Below are 19,090 nucleotides of genomic sequence, written 5' to 3'. Positions count from 1 at the left end.
CTCCCTCCTCTGCAAAACACCCTGGACATCTAGACAAGGCCAAACCATTAAAAGTCATCTCAGCAGTCTGTTAGTATATCAAATGCATGTGGGATATTTTTGTGTGTTCTAACATTATACTATACAACTCCCTGTACACGTCCAAGTGTACAAGCATCAGATCACCATTTCTATGTCTTTATTTTCATTTAATTGATTTATATAATTTTTTACATGGTCCAAATGAGACAAAATATCACTTCCTGTTCGGGCAGCAAACAAAATAAAAGAAGTTTTCTATATAAAATGCAAGCTGGGACAGATAACACAAAAAAATACTAACATACTAGACTAAAAAACACACAAAGAAAGTTTTAGTCAACACAACAATATTACACAACAAAATGTGTAATGATTTGGCTGCCGAGTCATTCAGTTCATAAAAACAACATTTGCTAAAATGGAAGGACACAAATAAGAGTACAAATTAAGCAATTAGAGATCACATATTAGATCACAAATTAAGAAACGATGTGCTTTCATTTGTTTTCTCCCACCACAACAATTTCCAGGCCCATTAATTATCCATTTATGACCTCCAATGAGGAGGTTATGTTTTCACTTCTGTCGGTTTGTTGGTTTGTTTGTCAGCAGGATTATGTAAAAACTACTGAACAGATTTCCATGGAACTTGTTGGAAGGATGTAACATGGGACAATCAAGGATGGGCTAAGAGGGAACCCATCAAATTTTGGCATGAATCCAGACAAAGGCCAGATCCATTTTTCCCCTTCATTTTATCAGGGAATAATTCATGGATCTTAATGAAAAACATTAGCTAGAGGACTGATATCTATGAGTATGAACAATTTGGTGCAGCTTGATTTAATTTTAGGGGACTGTTGGGCCTTTCTAGTCACCCCTGACGAGGCGGTTATGTTTTCGTCTGCATTTGTTTGTTTGTTTGAAGACCAAATTAGTTGGTGTGGATCCTAAATATTGTTTACTGATTACACAGGGGGAAATTAATAGATCTTGATGAAAAAATCGGGCACTGATATTCCTGAATGTGCGCAATCGGGTGCAGATCCGAATAAAGTATGAATCTAAAATCTAGTGAATTTAAATATGGTTGGACTGCTGGTCCATGGTGGAGGTATGCTCTCGACTGAGTGCCATTCTAGTTTAGTTAATTCATACTCAGATCAACTCAGGGATCAAATCTCAGTTTCATCAATGGATGATGGATCAGCACGGGGGGCCTTCACTGGTCAACGGGATCTGATTCCTTTATGTACGCCCCTGTCTGGTGTCCTAATTGAGTCTGCTCGTTTAAAACATGTTGACTGCGCCTTTTGGTTTTTCTGTAAATGTGCACACCATCCAGCTGAGCCCTCACACACTGACAGGGATGACAGTGAACTGAACTGGGGGGGGTAGGCTCTCTCTGAAATAATCTGCCCACGCGTTAAGCTGCTTTATCCCCGCCAAGCCTCAACCGGACAGTGCTGCCGCAGCCCCGTCACCAGTCGGCGGGGAGTCGGACTTAAAGCGGGAGAAAGAAAAAGTGACACACACGCACAAACAGGCGGGGAGATAAGTTTGAGAAACATTTGTTGTTTTTGTGCAGTTTGTGGATCCGGAGTCAGCGGGAGCTCGGTGTGTTTTTTGGAGCGCTGAGGGGAGGCGGACTCACGGTGCTGGAGCTGAACCTGCAACCTGCACTCAGTCCGGGAGGCAGGAGGTAGAAAACAAGTGCACGCTGGGAATCGAACCACACAGAGAAGCTGGCACTGGTGGCATGGGCATGGAAAACACTGGACTGTGGATATTCCTGATAACAACCTGTGTTGTTCCAGGTATGGCTGCTCTGCTTCTCTTCTTAGCGCCTGGCGGGTCGAAGATGAGTCTGGTGATGTCAGGAGCAGGACATGGTTGATTTATCTGTTTCTAATCTATAGCTACCGATCACTCACGAGGAGATCAGACACAGGGCACAGACTGAAAGTAAAACTGTGCCAAAGAACAATTCAGAATCAGGATCAGGTCCAGTATGTTGTATATTCACTGTTCAGTAAACATATCTGACATTAGGAGGTAAATTAAATTCAAAGTATAAATTTATAAAAGATTATATTACATGAGTGATTTGAAATTCATAAAATATTTGATCTATTTTAGATGAGTAATGTGTAGCATATGCATGTGTAATGAATCAAAGATCAATGAGTCTGTTTACTTCTATTATCTTCATTTTCACAATATCTCTATCTTCATTATCTTCATTAAAGTACATGTGGTAAAATAAAAATAAAAAGGTCACCACTTTCTGATAAGTTACTTTTATGTATATTAATAGTAGTAGTGAAGTAGAACTGAACTCAGTAGAGTGCATTCCTCCGCCAAGGTCTAACAGTCCCCTTATATTCAATCAAGCTGCACCAAATTTCACACACTTATAGATATCCGTTCCTTAAATTCTCCTGGATCTGCCTCCAGATACCAGTACACATCAATCATCAATATTTAATAGGTTCTTCCCTGAGCTATAAACCATTCTTCCACAGTTTCATGAAATTCTGTTCTGTTGTTTTTGTATAATCTTGCTCAGAAATGAACAAACTAACTAACAAACAAACGGATAGGGTTGAAAACTTAACCTCCTTTGCAGAGGTAATATTTGACTTATGTTTTATTTATATTTATAAACCATTTTAAATTGAAATAAGTATGTTACCTGCTTGTGGAAAATCCTTTTGCATGATAATCATATCTGAAGGTACAAATATAGACTGTATATTAAGATGGACAATGTGTTTGCACCTCCTCCCATTATCCATATTTTAAGTTGAAAGTTTTCTATATAAAATGCAAGCTGGGACAGATAACACAAAAAAATACTAACATACTAGACTAAAAAACACACAAAGAAAGTTTTAGTCAACACAACAATATTACACAACAAAATGTGTAATGATTTGGCTGCCGAGTCATTCAGTTCATAAAAACAACATTTGCTAAAATGGAAGGACACAAATAAGAGTACAAATTAAGCAATTAGAGATCACAAATTAAGAAACGATGTGCTTTCATTTGTTTTCTCCCACCACAACAATTTCCAGGCCCATTAATTATCCATTTATGACCTCCAACGAGGAGGTTATGTTTTCACTTCTGTCGGTTTGTTGGTTTGTTTGTCAGCAGGATTATGTAAAAACTACTGAACAGATTTCCATGGAACTTGTTGGAAGGATGTGACATGGGACAATTAAGGATGGGCTAAGAGGGAACCCATCAAATTTTGGCATGAATCCACTTATAGATATCCGTTCCTTAAATTCTCCTGGATCTGCCTCCAGATACCAGTACACATCAATCATCAATATTTAATAGGTTCTTCCCTGAGCTATAAACCATTCTTCCACAGTTTCATGAAATTCTGTTCTGTTGTTTTTGTATAATCTTGCTCAGAAATGAACAAACTAACTAACAAACAAATGGATAGGGTTGAAAACTTAACCTCCTTTGCAGAGGTAATATTTGACTTATGTTTTATTTATATTTATAAACCATTTTAAATTGAAATAAGTATGTTACCTGCTTGTGGAAAATCCTTTTGCATGATAATCATATCTGAAGGTACAAATATAGACTGTATATTAAGATGGACAATGTGTTTGCACCTCCTCCCATTATCCATATTTTAAGTTGAAATATTCTAGATACGAATGCCACCATCTTGCACATTTGGATCCAGAGTCTGCGCTGTAGCTTTTAGGTGATGAGTCGTGGTAACGAGGTCTTGTCAATACACTCGTTCATCCAATCACTATTAGTCTCAGCTGTCAATCATGACATTTAACCCTGTTTTTATAACTAATTAAAACCAAACTTATCAGAAAAAATTACATTTGAACAAATATCAATGTGATAAGAACAACCTAAAAAAATATTTTTTTTATTTTACTTCTTACTCTGGTCCATGTCCATACCGCTAACATGGAGACTTGATTTATGATCCATACTGCAGCCAACCACTAGGTGGCAAGCAAAATGCTTAAAAGCTAACAACTGATGTGTTCCTCATCAGTAAATGGTTTAATATACACTATCACTGAAGGGATTAATAACAACTTATAAAACCGTTATTATACATTTTCAAAATTAAGTTTATTCTTCATGTGATTTATTCTATAGCTTCAGGGATTTTCTTGTTTTCACTAATGTTTGATGTTGTATTTGATGCTCAGTATGTTAGTGTCAGTTCTAATCATTTTCATCTGCATATCGAAATGATTTACTCTCTGAAACTAAACAACGTTATTCTTGATCAATGCAAATTAGACAGCTTCAGCAGACTGGTGTGTATTTTTCAGTTGGTCCCAACTCCACTCTGAATAACCTCGTCTGCGGCTGCTCCTGCAGATGGCCTCCGCACATCTTGCAGAGTTCTGTGTGTCTAACTCTTGCCTCATAGTAACAGGTGCATTGGTGTAATCACACTAAGCTGGGGGCCAAACATGCAGCTGGCATCAGAGTTGTAGCTGTGTATTACAAGGGGGGTGGGGCAGGGGTGGTATACGGCATACGGAAGTGTTCAGCTGCTGCATCTGCTGTGATTGCTTTTTTCATTCAGTCTGTGGTAACCCCCCCGTTGGCCAGTTGAGCAGTAATTTGCTGGTGTGCAATACATGTGTGTATGTGTTATTAGCGAGTGTGAGGTCGCACCATGTGTGTAGGATTGTCATGTTGAAGGACAGACCAGTGGATTAGAGCTGCACAGGGAGCAGCAAGAGTGTAACAACATGATCGCTGCCAAGTCCCATCAGCCGGCTGACTGTTGCTGCAGCGTGTCTGTCTTCTCCTACTCAGAGTGGCTCCTCAGGGCTGGCAGCTCCTTGTGAGGTTGCCACCAAATTGATGAGGGTGCTGTCACGGAGAGTCACTAATATGTTTTTCCCCCTGCATAGAAAAGTTCTCTGCAGAAAGACACAGACAAGGCCGACAGACAGACATCCTCATGAATTTTAGCATAATCCACCGTCCACAGCTGGAACACACAGACGCTGCTCCACAGAAATAATCCAGGACAAACACACAGCCCTTCTACCCCCCCTCCATTTTGAGTCATTCTCCTTTTTGCACCATAGTCGGCTCATTTGAAGCCCCATTTCCCCCTTCTCCTCTTCTCTCGGCCAGTTGATCGTCCTCCACAGACTTCTTTCTTAATTTCTCTCCATCTTTTATATTCTCCCTTCATGTCCAAAAACACAGATGCAGCAGTAACAGTCATCGTAATCCTGTGAGCTGCCCGCTGAACACCGGCCAAACACACACTCCGGGTTCCTGTAGTGTCACAGAGATTACACACCCACACAAACATGCACACATCTACATGCATGCATGCGCGTGTGTGTGTCTGCACAGATACCAGTCATAAACAATGAGAGATTACAATCAATTTAGGGAGGGAAAAAACGAGGGGAGAAGAAGAGTTCTCAATTCCAATCAGGAAAAAATGGGCAGCAGTGCATATCATTTGGTAAAGTGGATATCCAAATGTCAGAGTTCATCTTTGGTGAAGTTGCTGGTTTGCTGTGATGCTACGCAATCTGTTGAGAGATACCATGTAAAATGTACAAATATTTGAAGAGTCAAGTTGCAGGTAGTGGTGTAGAGTAATCATATCACACATGAGTCTTTAGTTTGACCATTGTGTGTTTTTTCGCTCGGTCTTCATTCTGCCTAAGGTTTCCCTACATTGTAAGTCACAAGGCCAAAGACACAAATACACAGTGTAATCCCAGATCAATCACAGATTTGATGGCCTAAAGATTAAACAGTTAATCTGTCGTCTACTCTTTCTCTCTGTGTTTTTCATTTTCTCGTCTGTTGCATGAGGTCAGAGGTTTTTTCTCTGTATCTGTAGCCGTCTGGTAGGCAAGTGAGGGAGGCTGGAGGTAGATGTGGTTTGATGGGGCATGGAACATTGCAGTGTAATGTGATGATTTGTATTAACAGCATCACTGCAGACAAGGATGTCACCTTCATATTTTTAATCTGGACACATACTGCATGCATGAATGGTCTGTTAAGACGTCCATTTTAACAGTAATGGCGAATGTCATTGCTGCTTATGGCTGCTGATGTTATGTAGTTTTTATGAACCTTAATGTGTGAGGAGCCTTTTCTCGAACACAGCACAAAGCAGTGTGATGTATGAAGTCGTATAGTGTCAGAACAATGCAGTTGTCATTGTGTGTGCAGTGCCCACGCTGTTTGAATAGCAAATGCACCTAATCCCATGAGTGTGGTCAAATGCATTGTTGACACACTAATCCCATTTATATTGGCAATCCACCAAGGCGAAAGTGCACCTGGGTTTTAAAGGGAATTGGTGATGGCATTCTGAAGGGTTTATAACATAAAGACCATATATAATTAAGGACAACCCTTTGAACTATGCGTCTGATGTAGTAATATAAAAAAAGAAAAAACAACACATTGTAGATTGTTTGAATAGAGCCCTTACATTTATTTAAATAGGTATCATTTTAGATTGGTCTTTACAATTTTTGTCATACATTCATGGTCCCCAGAGGATTCACCTAGTGAATCCTACAGGTTAATGTTTGTGGTTTTGAGTGACTTCTGGATTGTTTTAAATGTGTGTTTGCTGATGCTACATAGCAAAACTTAGTATTTACAACTAAACTCGTTCACCAATCTCGAGGAAATAGTGATATCACTTCTTTTCCTCTGGGCCGTGCTGCTTCTTCGTCCTCTCATGTTGGACGCTATCATGTCACACTATCTCCTCTTGAGGTACAAAGTTATATTATAAGACGAAACAGGCCAGGGGCAGTTAACATGCTAACTTCAGTAAATATCTGTGTGACACAATACATGTACATCTTTGATGTAATGTCAAAACTGTTATTTCTTCACATTTTGTCGATAGTTTAAGATCATTTTAATTTGAATATTTTAAACTAAAATACTTACACATAGCACCTTTAATGTGTCTTTTAGGTTATCGCTCAGATTCAATCATTTATATGACAAAAAAATTATTTAGGATTTTATGACATATCTGTTTCATTCTGATTCGGTGTATATTGGGATGTCTGTCTTATTTTTTGTTCATTGTTATTGCTGCATCTAACTTACATTTCATTGTTGTGTGCTGAAATGTGAAACAGCAATCAGAGAGTGTACGTGAATGACATTACATTTAACATTACACACGTGTTTCTCCCATATTTTTTCATAATAACCAGAAACACCTGCCACTGTCTCTCCATTGCCCTCACAGAGAGACAAGAAAAGGCTGAAAATAGATTCACTTAATGAAGAAAGATGGAGGATATCCTTTTCAGTATATAAACAAAAAGCCCAGCAGCATGCTGTGATGCCCTTGCTGTTCCTACATGCTGAACATTCAAGTGTGAAACAATATTGCCATTGTTTTGTTACGTTCCCATGATCGTCTCTTGCCTGTGTGCTGCTGTTTATGTATTTTTGTCCGGACGACTGCTGAGGTCATTTCCTATAGTCTAAACAAAAGAAGAATGTGAATGGACCCAGCAGAAAAGAGGAAGGTGGGCAAACGAGATATAAACGTGTGTGTGTGTGTGTGTCAGCTGTGGGCTCTCTTTCTGCTCTGCCTCCACCTAAAGCCCCTAATCAGCTCAGCTACAGAGCTCAGTAGGGGGACGACTCTCAGGCCACATCTACACTAAAACCTGTTAGTTTTCAAATACATCACTTTTGCTACATTTACACCTGCGACCACACTACTCCGGAGTTTTGGTGTCTCTAAAATTGAACGTTCTGGAAACGCTGCTGGCCCGTTTTAGTGTGTAAACTCCGGTCCTGTGTTAGGACCACATCCGCACCAATACATTTTAAAATCCAAATGTATTGGTGCGAATGTAGCTTCAGAGTATTGTGTATGTGACTTTGATGGGTGGTCTTTAGAGAAAAGTCCCGTTTAGATTTGGTTTTAACTTCACATGTGGACAGCTGTAAGTTCAGGTGTGAACACAATTAAAAATTATTGACCCATTTGAGATCCGATCACTCAGACTACATCCAGAGGTGGTGTGGGACACATACGGCCACATTCTTTTTGCTGTGGAACCCAAATACATCCTGGGCCCTGGTCGCTCGAGACACATGAGGAGACACATGCTAATGCCAGACGTGAACTGATGAACTCAGAGCTGTCTGCTTGTGATTGGATCATTTGAGAAGTATGTTAATACCGGGTCAGAACAAAGCCAAAGAAATGTGTTTAATTCATTGAAAGGTACTTTATCTCCTCATTGTGAAGGAAATCTTTCAGGGGGACAGAATCATTTTTTGTCTGGAGACAAATTATGTCTTAAGCTGAAGTATTTATTCTCATTACTGGATGCATCAGGGAAACCAGGCTGATGAGCCGTACAGAAAGTTAAGAAGTCAGCAGTTGTGTTGCCATCAAATCTGAGGAGTATTATAAACTCCAGTAAAATCTTGAAATTACTTTTCACGTGGAGCTTCTCTGTTGGACAAATGTATGTAAACCCTGGCTCATCTCACCAAACCATTGTCGTGTCTTCTCTATCTCTCTCGAAGAAAGTCAGTGAATGTCCTCATGTCCTCCTATCTATCTGGCATCCTAAGTCTACTGACTCAGTATTAACACATGTGGTGTATAATCCTCTTCTGACTTTACTCTAGGTTCTGTCATCCTGGGTTACAGAGAGGCCCCCAAAAATAAACAAATGAAGTGAAAAATGATCAAATTAAATGAACAAAATAGACCTAAACCATCAACACTTCCATTAGAAGACAGGGCTGAAATTACAAACTGACTTGCTCGTGAGCTCTTCCTGTATTTACTGATGTCCACAACAAGTCCATTTTAAAACAAAGATCAAAGATCTCAAACCAGACAATATTTTAAGTTCTGTATCAGAAATAAACTCAGCCTGTACTAACACACCTGAAAACACATATCACTCATGCATGTGCTGGTGTAAACAGGAAGTAGCTATGAATCAGTTATTGTACAGACAAATTTCTTAAAATGTCAACCTGCTCCTTTAAGACAGGTCTCATACATTTCATCCATCAGAGATACAGTAAATTATCCTCTCACAGATGAATACAATGCATACGGAACATGGCCATAATCAAAATCCTGATATCAATCTACCATAATAAGGTCAGTGGAGTTCAGAGTGTTTGACTTTAAAATGAGATGGTAAAAGCTGATGAAACTGAGCCTCAGTTAATCACAGAACATTCACATAACATTAAACCAAGGGTTCTTCGTCTGTAACAGAAGCTTAAAAATGCACAAACAAATTTGTGATGGTTAAATCCACAATATTTCCGGCTAAAACATTTTGTAATTGTGAGCTGCGTATATGTACACCATCAAATGGACCACAGAGTCTCTGATGCAGATGCGGTTTAATATCCTAAATGCTGTAATCTATTCCCACTGCTGACCTTCTCCCCTCCCACTGACCCACACAAACACACAATGGGTTATAAAATCCCACTCCAGTACAAAACTATAAAACCTGTGGATGTCAGCAGTGCAGGTGGAGGAACATAAAGGTGTTTTCAAGCTTTTATATGCATGTTTATATTTATAGAACATACAAAAACACACCATATACCAAATATCTGCATATTGAATTATTTTTTCTTGGATTTATATTGAAAAACAGGACCAAACAAATATAGGAATAATATACTCTTCATCTAATTGAGGCTTTTGTGTTTTTTTATATTCATCTTGCAGGTAAAAAGAAACGTACTTATAATGTAACATGCTGTTTGTTACCAATGTGAATCCGTGCTCTATATGTGTATCATAAATCAACTTTAAACAAAGCACAAGATTCTGTCTTTCATCAGTCAAATTTATGTTTTTGTGATTTTGAATAAGACACTGAATTTGTACCTCAATTTAACCAATGTAATTGTCAAAACATTCTCTGAAATTTTGCAGGTCTTAAGTGACCTTGTGCAGTTTTAAAAGTGCAGTGACACTTAAGCTTCAGAGAATACGGTATTGTCTATACAATGTTATATATATATGTGTATATATATATATATATATATATAATTGTTGTTGCTATCATTAATAACATATTTACACTTTTATTTATTTCATTATAACTAGTCAGAGCTGAAACCTGATGGTGCACAACTGTTCCTGGTCTCTCTCTCCTCTCTCTCCCCCTCCCCTCTATCTCTCTCTCTTCTCTCCCCTCTTTTCCATCCATCTCTCCTCCACTCAACATTTTCTCTGCTCACCCCATCCGGTCTAGTCTGGTCCTGCCAGAGGTTTCTTCCAGTTAATGAGGGAGTTTTTTCTCTCCACAGTCACCAAAGTGCTTGCTCATTGTGGGAACTGTTGGGTTTCTCTATGATTCTTAAGGTCTTGACCTCCTGTGTAAAGTGCCTTGAGATAATGTATATTATGATTTGGCGCTATACAAATTGAATTAAATTGAATATATAAACTGTACTCTCACCCACACTTTAAAACAGCTTCAAGTATAACAAGTATAGCTTTCATTCATTGAACTTAATAAGCCTTATGTACAGCCTTGTGAGGTAATTTTTGTTGATTTAAATTAAGATCAATTCATCTCTTTACAGGCATATGACCTCGATTCTTCACTGTATTTCAGGGCTGATTGCCTCTCTATTCTCGTACAGAGACTTCCTGTGCTTGACCTTTATTTGGGTTATTGTTGAAGAATTTTTTAAATGTCATCCAGTATGATGATGCAATTTCTTACATTAGATGCTAAGACCCTTTCCACACCCCCACAGTCTACAGATCTGACACTAGATGAACTCTTGCTCTTTCTATCATAACAAAGTGTGTTTTTGCAGACTTCTCCTCTGTCTCTGTTTCCAACTTGTTCTTTTAAAGAAGATTGTAAGATATTGTTTTGTCCTGACTTTAAATAATTGAATCTAATGCTAATAGATAGCCAGATGTAAGAAGATAAGTGCACATTTCGAGAGGAAACTCTAACAAAGCTGAGCCACTCTTGTCAGAGGGGTCAGCTGTAGTTTTGATGTCAGAGACTAGAACACTAATGGACTGATCAATACTCCATCAATAACATGGAACTATTTGGCCGCAGGACGAACTCTGACTTATCGTATCTGTTGTTTTTTCAAGCACAATATTTCAAACATATGTATTCATGTTCTGCCACATTATAGAGGTAAAGGGTTTTCAAAGGGAATAACCATAAAATAAACAATTTCTTTTGTAAAAAAAGTTTGTAAAAGATATTAATGGAAAGATGAGATGTATTCAAAGATGGCTGATTGTCACTGACTGATGTTGAATGAGGGATATTGAGAATATCTGTGAACCTGTCAGATTGAGTATGATGCTACCTTTCAATTTAGCTGACAGACACACACGAGACTCGTGTACATTCAGGAAGCGGTTGTGGCTCGGCGGTGGATTGGTTGAAGGGGATCAGTAAGTCAGTGGGAGCAGTAACCAAACAAATCGTGCTTATTTATACCTCACTCTAATCCATGACCTTTGACCTCAGCTGCTAAAATGTACCATCTTTGACAGCTTAGCTCACTTTATAGGCTCAACGTGCTGCGCTGACTGTGAACAGCTTAGAGCGTGCCAGTCTGATGCTGCCAACGTGTGTGTATGCGTATTTGTAAGTGTGCCCAGTTTAGGTGAGCGTGTTTTCATGTCTTTAACACTCACGTTTCTCCCTCAGGAATAAAAAGCCAGACTGTGGAGATGGATGATGGGAAGGCGGGGTATGTCGGGTCAAAGGTGGATCTCCGCTGTCGGTTCATCAACAGCTTCCCCCCTGTCAAAATCTCACAGGTATTCAGTTGTCCTCTTGAACATATGGATAACTTGACATTAAATACAAAAACTCCCAAATCCGATGATACTATAGAAACTCAGAGCACAGATTCCATATTTCATCATAAACCCTGTCCATGTGTTTATCTGCGCTTAAGTAATCTGTTGAACCTACGTTCTTATACATCCAGTGATTCATTTAATTTAGCTATATTTTTGCATCAGAAACCGGATTTTGCATTGCGTATTAAACTGGATTATTAATGGTGGTTTTACATGTGTCACTGTGTGAAAAAGGCTTCGGGAATTTGTTCTGAAAGTGACAGTGATGCGGAAATGATACTTTGACTTAAGCATTTGAATATAATATAATTTATAACACTTGATTCTAGCACGCACATTTTACTGTTTTTTAAGACAGTCCTCAATCTAAAATGAGTCTCTACTCAACATTTCAAGCCTTAGTGAACTCCTGTTTCAATACATTTTATAGAAATAAAAGTTGAGGTTGTCTTTTTTCGTATAAAGTCAAATTTTTTCTTACCCCCTCATTAACTTACATTGGGTCCATCTTAGGTAACATGGCAGAAACTGGTGAATGGCACCAAGCAGAATGTGGCGATCGCCAACCCCTCCCTGGGTGTGTCCGTGGCCCCGCCCTACAGGGACCGTGTCACCTTCAAGAATGCGGCAGTGAGGCGACGCACTCCGACCCTTGAAGACACCACCATCAGCTTCTCCTCGCTCCGCCTCACTGACGAGTCCAGCTACATCTGCGAATACACCACGTTTCCCGCAGGGAACAGAGAGAACACTGTGAACCTCACAGTCTACGGTAAGACACACGTGTGTGACGATCTGAGCAGAGGTTGTTGAATATTAGGATTTGTTATGTTTATTAGTACAGCATATTGTGGAGGTGCATCAGTGAGCACCTCCAGGTGAACCAGGGAGAGTTGAGAGTAATTGACCAATTAGCTCTCTCTGGATTAAAAAGGCAGCAGCAGAAACTCGAGAGACAAACACGAGGAGAGACTGAGAGAGAAGGACTGAGCTAACCTGAGCTGCAAAGCCCAGGTTACAGCTGTTGTTTGCATTTATTTGGTTGTGGCCAACAAATGCATCCTTCCATCCCCAAGCAACAAAGGCTACAATAGTAATGTGGTAATTGTGCCAGCAAACAACGAGACGTCCAATGCTTGAGTATCACGCTTAAACTCAATTGCACAGCAAATGGTACACACCAGGGGACTTTCATCTTTTCTCGGCATGTCCAACTTCATATCTGTTGCTAGGCAACAGCAATAAGGACAGGACAAGCCAGTGACGCCGAGCAGGGAAAGCCTCTGTAGACCAGACCGTCTTATTTTGGTTCATCCTGTTCGGCCTCTGAAGAAAGCGGTCCTCATGGGCTGGGTAGACTGCGTAGACTGAGGGATGCAGCTCCTGAATTGAGACACAGTCAAAGTGCGCTCCTGTAGTGAGGGGTCACACAACTGCAGCGCCCACAGTTTGATTCCAGCCTGTGTGGTTGTTTGTCACACACCCCACTCTCTCACCCCATGTTTCCTGTCTTCCCTTTCACTATTGACCAACTTGCTGGTTCGATGTATAAGCCTTGTTTGGATTAAGTGGTTCCTATCTGATTTATTACTGTTAGATATAGACAATTAACTCTTTCCATGGTCAATATTGAACTTCCACAAACTTAATACCATACCAAAATACCATATTCTGTTTATGATTTTGAGTAATAAAAAAGCTAATTTATTGCTGAATGCTGTCTTTGCATTTCACATAGAAAATGATCCAACATTTTTGAAGTCTTAATCTTTTTATTTGATACTTCATTTTGAATAATAATGATGTTCTGTAAAATCTTCTTTTCACAGGATTTTTTTAGGAAATGTGTAGTTTTGTGCAAATGCAAGATTTATTGTTGAGTTAACTGCTCTTTATATTTACTGTCAAGCTAAAGTACCAGCTTTTACCTGTCCGCACCCTGGACGGGCTTTAAATCAACCAAACGCCTTCTCGTGTCTGATCATCTCTGTTCATTTTAATTCCCTCAGTTCGCCCGACAACTCAGATGAGTCTGTCCACCCCGACGCTGGTGGCTCGTTCGTCCAATCTGAAAACACCTGTGGCCACCTGCATCTCTGCCAATGGAAAACCACCGGGTGTCATTAGGTGTGTGTGTGTGTGTGTGTGTGTGTGTGTGTGTGTGTGTGTGTGTGTGTGATTTAGAGATGAGGAGTGTTTAGCCCTCCCTTTATTATGGTTAGCATTGCTACACTGTCATAGACGTTTTTTCCCACCACTACGCTTTTGTCTTATTGAATTTTAAATCTTCTGCTTCTTCTTCTTCTACACACCCATTAAGGAAACCCTTGCCTTTTATTTAGAGTTCACACATTTACAGTATCTATCTACATCTGTGTTTGATTGGTTCCTCGTGGGTGTGAGCAGTTGGGAGACGAAGGTGCCGGGAGAGGCGACCACTCGAGAGTACAGGAACTCAGACGGGACGTTCACTGTTCAGAGTGACTACATTTTGGTGCCAAGCAAAGAAACACACAAGGAGACGCTCACCTGTGTCACCAGCTACAACGAGGAAGTCTATACTGACAGTGTCACCCTCGATATCCAGTGTGAGTCTCGCTCATTCGTAACAATAGCCTCATAACTCCACAGTCTCTGAATCAAAATTAATTTTACATTTGTGTGTTTACCAGATGAGCCAGATGTTTCAGTGGACGGCTTTGATGGAAACTGGTATCTAAACCGAGAGAACGTCCAGCTGAGCTGCAATGCTGATGCCAACCCAACCGTCTCTCTGTATCAGTGGAAATTGTGAGTACAACTCTCTGTAACTCATTTGCTATTTCTTACTTTTTAGAACACACAGTGAAATGTAGAAGTGTCACACGTTTCTCCTGCACACGATGCTAAATTCAATGTTTCTTACCTTCACCACGTTGGTGTCTGAGGCTGTTAATGATGTGTGCAGGTAGAGAATTTGTTTCACAATGTGTTTCCAGATTATTTTAGTGTAATATTCTGTGTTCTGCAGGATTAATGGCTCCATACCGAACAGTGCTGAGATCCGTGACAACGTCCTCAGCTTTAAGGGGCCGGTCACATACGACCTGCAAGGTACATACGTGTGTGACGCCACCAACAGCATCGGGACACGATCGGGCTCTGTGGAGGTCAGCGTCATAGGTACGTTCACTTATGCTCTGGGGTCATTTGTTTTGATGATAAGAGTAAATTAATAAGTGAACAAGTATTCCTCCCAATATAACTTCATCTGATCCTGCTGTTGCTTTGTGTTATACTTTTCTTTATGCTCCTATTTTTCTTGCATGACTCTAAAAAGTATACGTGTATGTTTGAACCTTTATTACTGTGTCTTTCTCTGCAGAAAAGCCTCTACCGCAGATAGCAACAGGTGATGTCATCAGTGTCATCGCCTTGTTGCTGGCTGCTGGAGTGCTCATGGGCATCACTATCACAGTCCTGGTGCTCAAAATCAGAAGTAGAAAGGACAACTCCTCGTATGTAAACACCACATTATCTTTTCTTCCCTCTGTTTCACCTGCTCTTTGTCCCATTATGGTTTGTGTCCTTCACTACCATCCTCATCATCCATCTTTTATTCTGTTTTCCTCCTTGATCAGAAATGATTCTCCGTCCAGAAAACCGTCCCAGCCGATAAGGAAAAGACCAGGAGACGATATCCAGGTACAGTGTCTTGTATCTATAATTCATATACAGCTGTGAAAAATATTTTCCCTCAGATTTTTATAATTTGTGATGGCAGTTCCACACTACCTGTTATATTTGAGTGTGAATTATAATGGTCGTATAATAATATAGTTTTCAATGTAATTAATGCTGGCTGGTAATAGTAGAGTCATTGGCAGCTGATGCTGAATAATACATGAAGCAGCTGCTACAGAAAACAACACTTCACCCTCTCCCTTCAGCTCTTCTCAAAAGTTTTTGTCACAAACAAAAGAAGCCATTACAATGCATCACTTCACAAATTGCAAGTAGTCTCTACTCTACATCAGTCTTCATCCATAATATTACAGTGTGAAGTTTCTGTTATATTTAGTTTCCTCACCAAAATGCATCATGTGTCAATGTGTCAATTGTGTCGAATGCATTATTATGAACATTTTGAAACCTGTAGTATATACATCTATGTTTACTTGCATGTAGTTTTATTTCCCTATCTTTGTTGGCAAATTGCTGCATTTCTTGATACAGAAACAGCAAACCGTAGGTCAGTGAAAAAGCATTAAAACCTTTGGCAGGAAAGTTTATTGTGTCACAGATGAGCTCATCCTCATGAGCATGATGAGAAAAAAACACTAGGGGACCAAACATCCCTCTGTAGTACTGCTACAAGCTCAGAAACTCTAATAATAATGTGATCATAACAATAAGCTTTTAATCTTTTCTTAACAAAGTTACAAAGGTGCTTCACAATAGGATAACACATAAACACATGTATAAACATAAACAACAAAAAAAAAAGTAAGTAAATAGAATATATTGAAATTCATCCAGAAACGAAATAGAAGAACATTCTATGAAGGGATTTAAAAGCAGTAATAGATGTTACATTTCTGATCTCAGCTGGGAAGTAGATTTCAGAGTTTGGGGGCCTGTACTTTATCCTTTAGTCACCAACTGGGATTTACCAGAAGACTATCAGTTGATCTAAGATGGCGTGCAGGCTCATAAGGAGTTAGTAAATCCTGGATATACACAGATGCTTGGTTGTGTAAAGCGATAAAAGTCATCAATACAATTTTAGGATAAAAGCGAAAACAAACAAGAAGCCGATGCAGCGAGGCTACAATCAGTTTTAGGCAGCCATGTTTTCTTAAACCAGTAATAATCCTCGCAGCATTTCGTGCCAACGGAAGGTGATGCAGGGAAGCCTGTGTAAAACTATATGTGTAAATGTATTGTATTAATTTTGAGCTTTAACGTACAACTCTCATGTCTCCACAGCATTCAGGACGGTTTTATGAAGAGCTTCCTAACACAGCAGATTATGTGAGCTACAGACTGGCCTGTAACAAGGAGGACTACCCCGAGCCCTACTCCCCTCCCATCAACCCCCCTCTGTCGTTTCTGCCCCAGCACCCCTACCACTCCTCACAACCCACCACCACGACCAGCAGCAGCAGCACCGACACGTCGAAAAACACCTTCTCTCCTCCCTCACACACCATGGCCATCTTTAAATACCCCTCTGTAACGGGCCTGTCTTCTCCTCCCCCGGGAGTGGCGGCATACACTTTTCCTAAAGAGCAGTACGTCTGAACCAGCACCTCGTCACAAACTCAAACCTCTGCAGTGAGCTCAGATGAAACGACCCGATTCAAACCCAAACCTTGCCAAGGAGGAGGAGGTTGGAGATGTATGTTGAACCCTGGACTGTCAGGAGTTGTCTCTGCACTTGTATGCACCGTTGTGGACGGCTCTGGAACTCAAAAAGACAATGATGCTTTTGTTTTGAAGCATTTTCTCTTTTGTCCTGTCTTTTACTGTGGCATCTAATCTTTGAAAAGGGAAGATTGTTGAACCATGTTTTAGGTTAGAGAAAGAGGATTTTACTTTTCTGTGGAATGAATATGCAATATATTGCATGGATGTATTATTTATGAATGAAAAAAAACTTTAAACAGAATGTATGGGATTATCTCTTGATGTGACTGATTCTGTACTTTATCCTCCTTTCTATCATTTTGTAAAAAAAACAAAACAACAAATAACAAAAACTTATTATGGTTTCCTCCTCTATCTCTAAAGTCAACTTTCTCTGTATCCTAGCTGTGTTGTGCACTCTGACAATCCCAGATCTCATCTTCTGGTTGTACCTTCTGTCCTCATGTTATACTTTTACTGTGCTTGTATTTTGTATGATTTATGTTTTTCTTTGCAAAGAAAACAACATTTTTTATTTACAGAAGACATTTTTGAGATCTATGACGTTGATGTTTTTATTTGTGGTATCTGTGGATTTTAGTATTCATTGGCACTGGCTGTTGAATGAACCGTGAATTTTTAGCATTTGCTATAAATAAAAGTTATCATGTGAACTTGTATCAGTGGTGTACACTCGACTGAGAATTTTAATTTAGGCTGTTACTTGAAAGGGTTGAATGCTCTAAGGTTCAGAAAACACAGACTGTCCATTACTGCAGCTCCTCTTCTCAGCCTCTGTCTGAAACACTTGGTTTTCTGCCTCTTTAAGGCCCCAGTCTGCTCTGATTGGCCAGCTGGCCCACTCTGTTATGATTGGTCAACCACTTCCAGCACATGTAGGAAGTAGGACACTGTTAAAATAAATACCGGATACGTTGTTTTTATCAAATACTTAAAGAAATATGTTCGATACTTAAAAGTTGCAAGAGACAAAATCCCTCAAAATGTGTTTCTGGATAACTGGATGTAATTATTTAAATCAATTGTATTTCTTCTGAAAATGTGTTTTTTTAAATAATGTATGATTATTGATATGACTTATTTGTTCTAACAAATTATCTTAGCTGTGACACTATCTCTGTATATTAACCTAAGTCAGCTCTGACAATCTTCTTCACTCTTGCAGTCACTTGGGCAAATAATGAAAATCGCTGAATAAGCACTTAAACCATTTGCTAATAACACAATGGTTATTGGCAGAGACCCAAAGTCATCACCTCTGACATAATAAGCTTCCCTCTCTGCAGTGCTGGGATACATTGTAGGTCCAGTTCACTTTTTAAGTGCACGTCAAGACCAGATCAGATAACTATTGAACAACGTCAGGAGAACATGACACACATAGTGTATATAAAAACATTGTAGGCTGAAGTAAAAGAGGCGAGTGGCCATTTTCAGTTTGATTGATATGTCCCCTTCCCCCCACTACACACGTACGATCACTGGCCTAAACCTTTACAGCTTTAGCCAATTACTTCTGTTTAGTTCTGTCTCAACAATAACAGGATCATGTGTCAGCTGACAGTCGTCACTGTAAAAACAATCAGAGACGACAGGACGGCTGATCCCTGCTGGAGACAAGACGAAGGAAGTTTGACTCTTGGACTAACTAGAATATGGAGGTGAAATATTACTGATGTCTCATGGTTACAACTTACAAACCAATAATTAGTGAGGAACAGCATCCTCCTTGAGTCCATTAAAGGCTGTTTATTGTTGCAGTTTAATATGATA

The 19,090-nt window shown here is 39.6% G+C and overlaps 1 protein-coding gene across 3 annotated transcripts; it reads left to right on the top strand.

Moving 5' to 3' along the window:
* The first annotated feature begins 1,384 nt into the window (after positions 1-1,384).
* LOC118121660 (nectin-1) lies at positions 1,385-17,976 on the top strand. Of its 3 annotated transcripts, none has more exons than XR_004698370.2 (10): positions 1,385-1,838; positions 11,751-11,863; positions 12,422-12,680; positions 13,918-14,035; positions 14,315-14,496; positions 14,581-14,698; positions 14,919-15,070; positions 15,273-15,409; positions 15,529-15,592; positions 16,877-16,962. XR_004698370.2 is itself a non-coding variant. In XM_035177682.2 (10 exons), exons 1-10 carry the CDS (start codon positions 1,781-1,783, stop codon positions 17,189-17,191), a joined length of 1,512 nt encoding a protein of 503 aa, XP_035033573.1. In that variant the 5' UTR covers positions 1,393-1,780; the 3' UTR covers positions 17,192-17,976. The 3 variants fall into 3 exon arrangements, 2 of the variants coding, with proteins under 2 accessions (XP_047199280.1, XP_035033573.1); XM_035177682.2 differs by having other exon boundaries at positions 1,393-1,838; positions 15,273-15,405; positions 16,877-17,976; XM_047343324.1 differs by having other exon boundaries at positions 1,387-1,838; positions 15,273-15,592; positions 16,877-17,976.
* The last annotated feature ends 1,114 nt before the right edge of the window (positions 17,977-19,090 follow it).

The sequence above is a fragment of the Hippoglossus stenolepis genome, chromosome 15 (genome assembly GCF_022539355.2).
Source record: "Hippoglossus stenolepis isolate QCI-W04-F060 chromosome 15, HSTE1.2, whole genome shotgun sequence".
In the NCBI taxonomy this organism is placed as follows: Eukaryota; Metazoa; Chordata; class Actinopteri; order Pleuronectiformes; family Pleuronectidae; genus Hippoglossus; species Hippoglossus stenolepis.
This window is presented reverse-complemented; position numbering and strand designations above follow the sequence as displayed.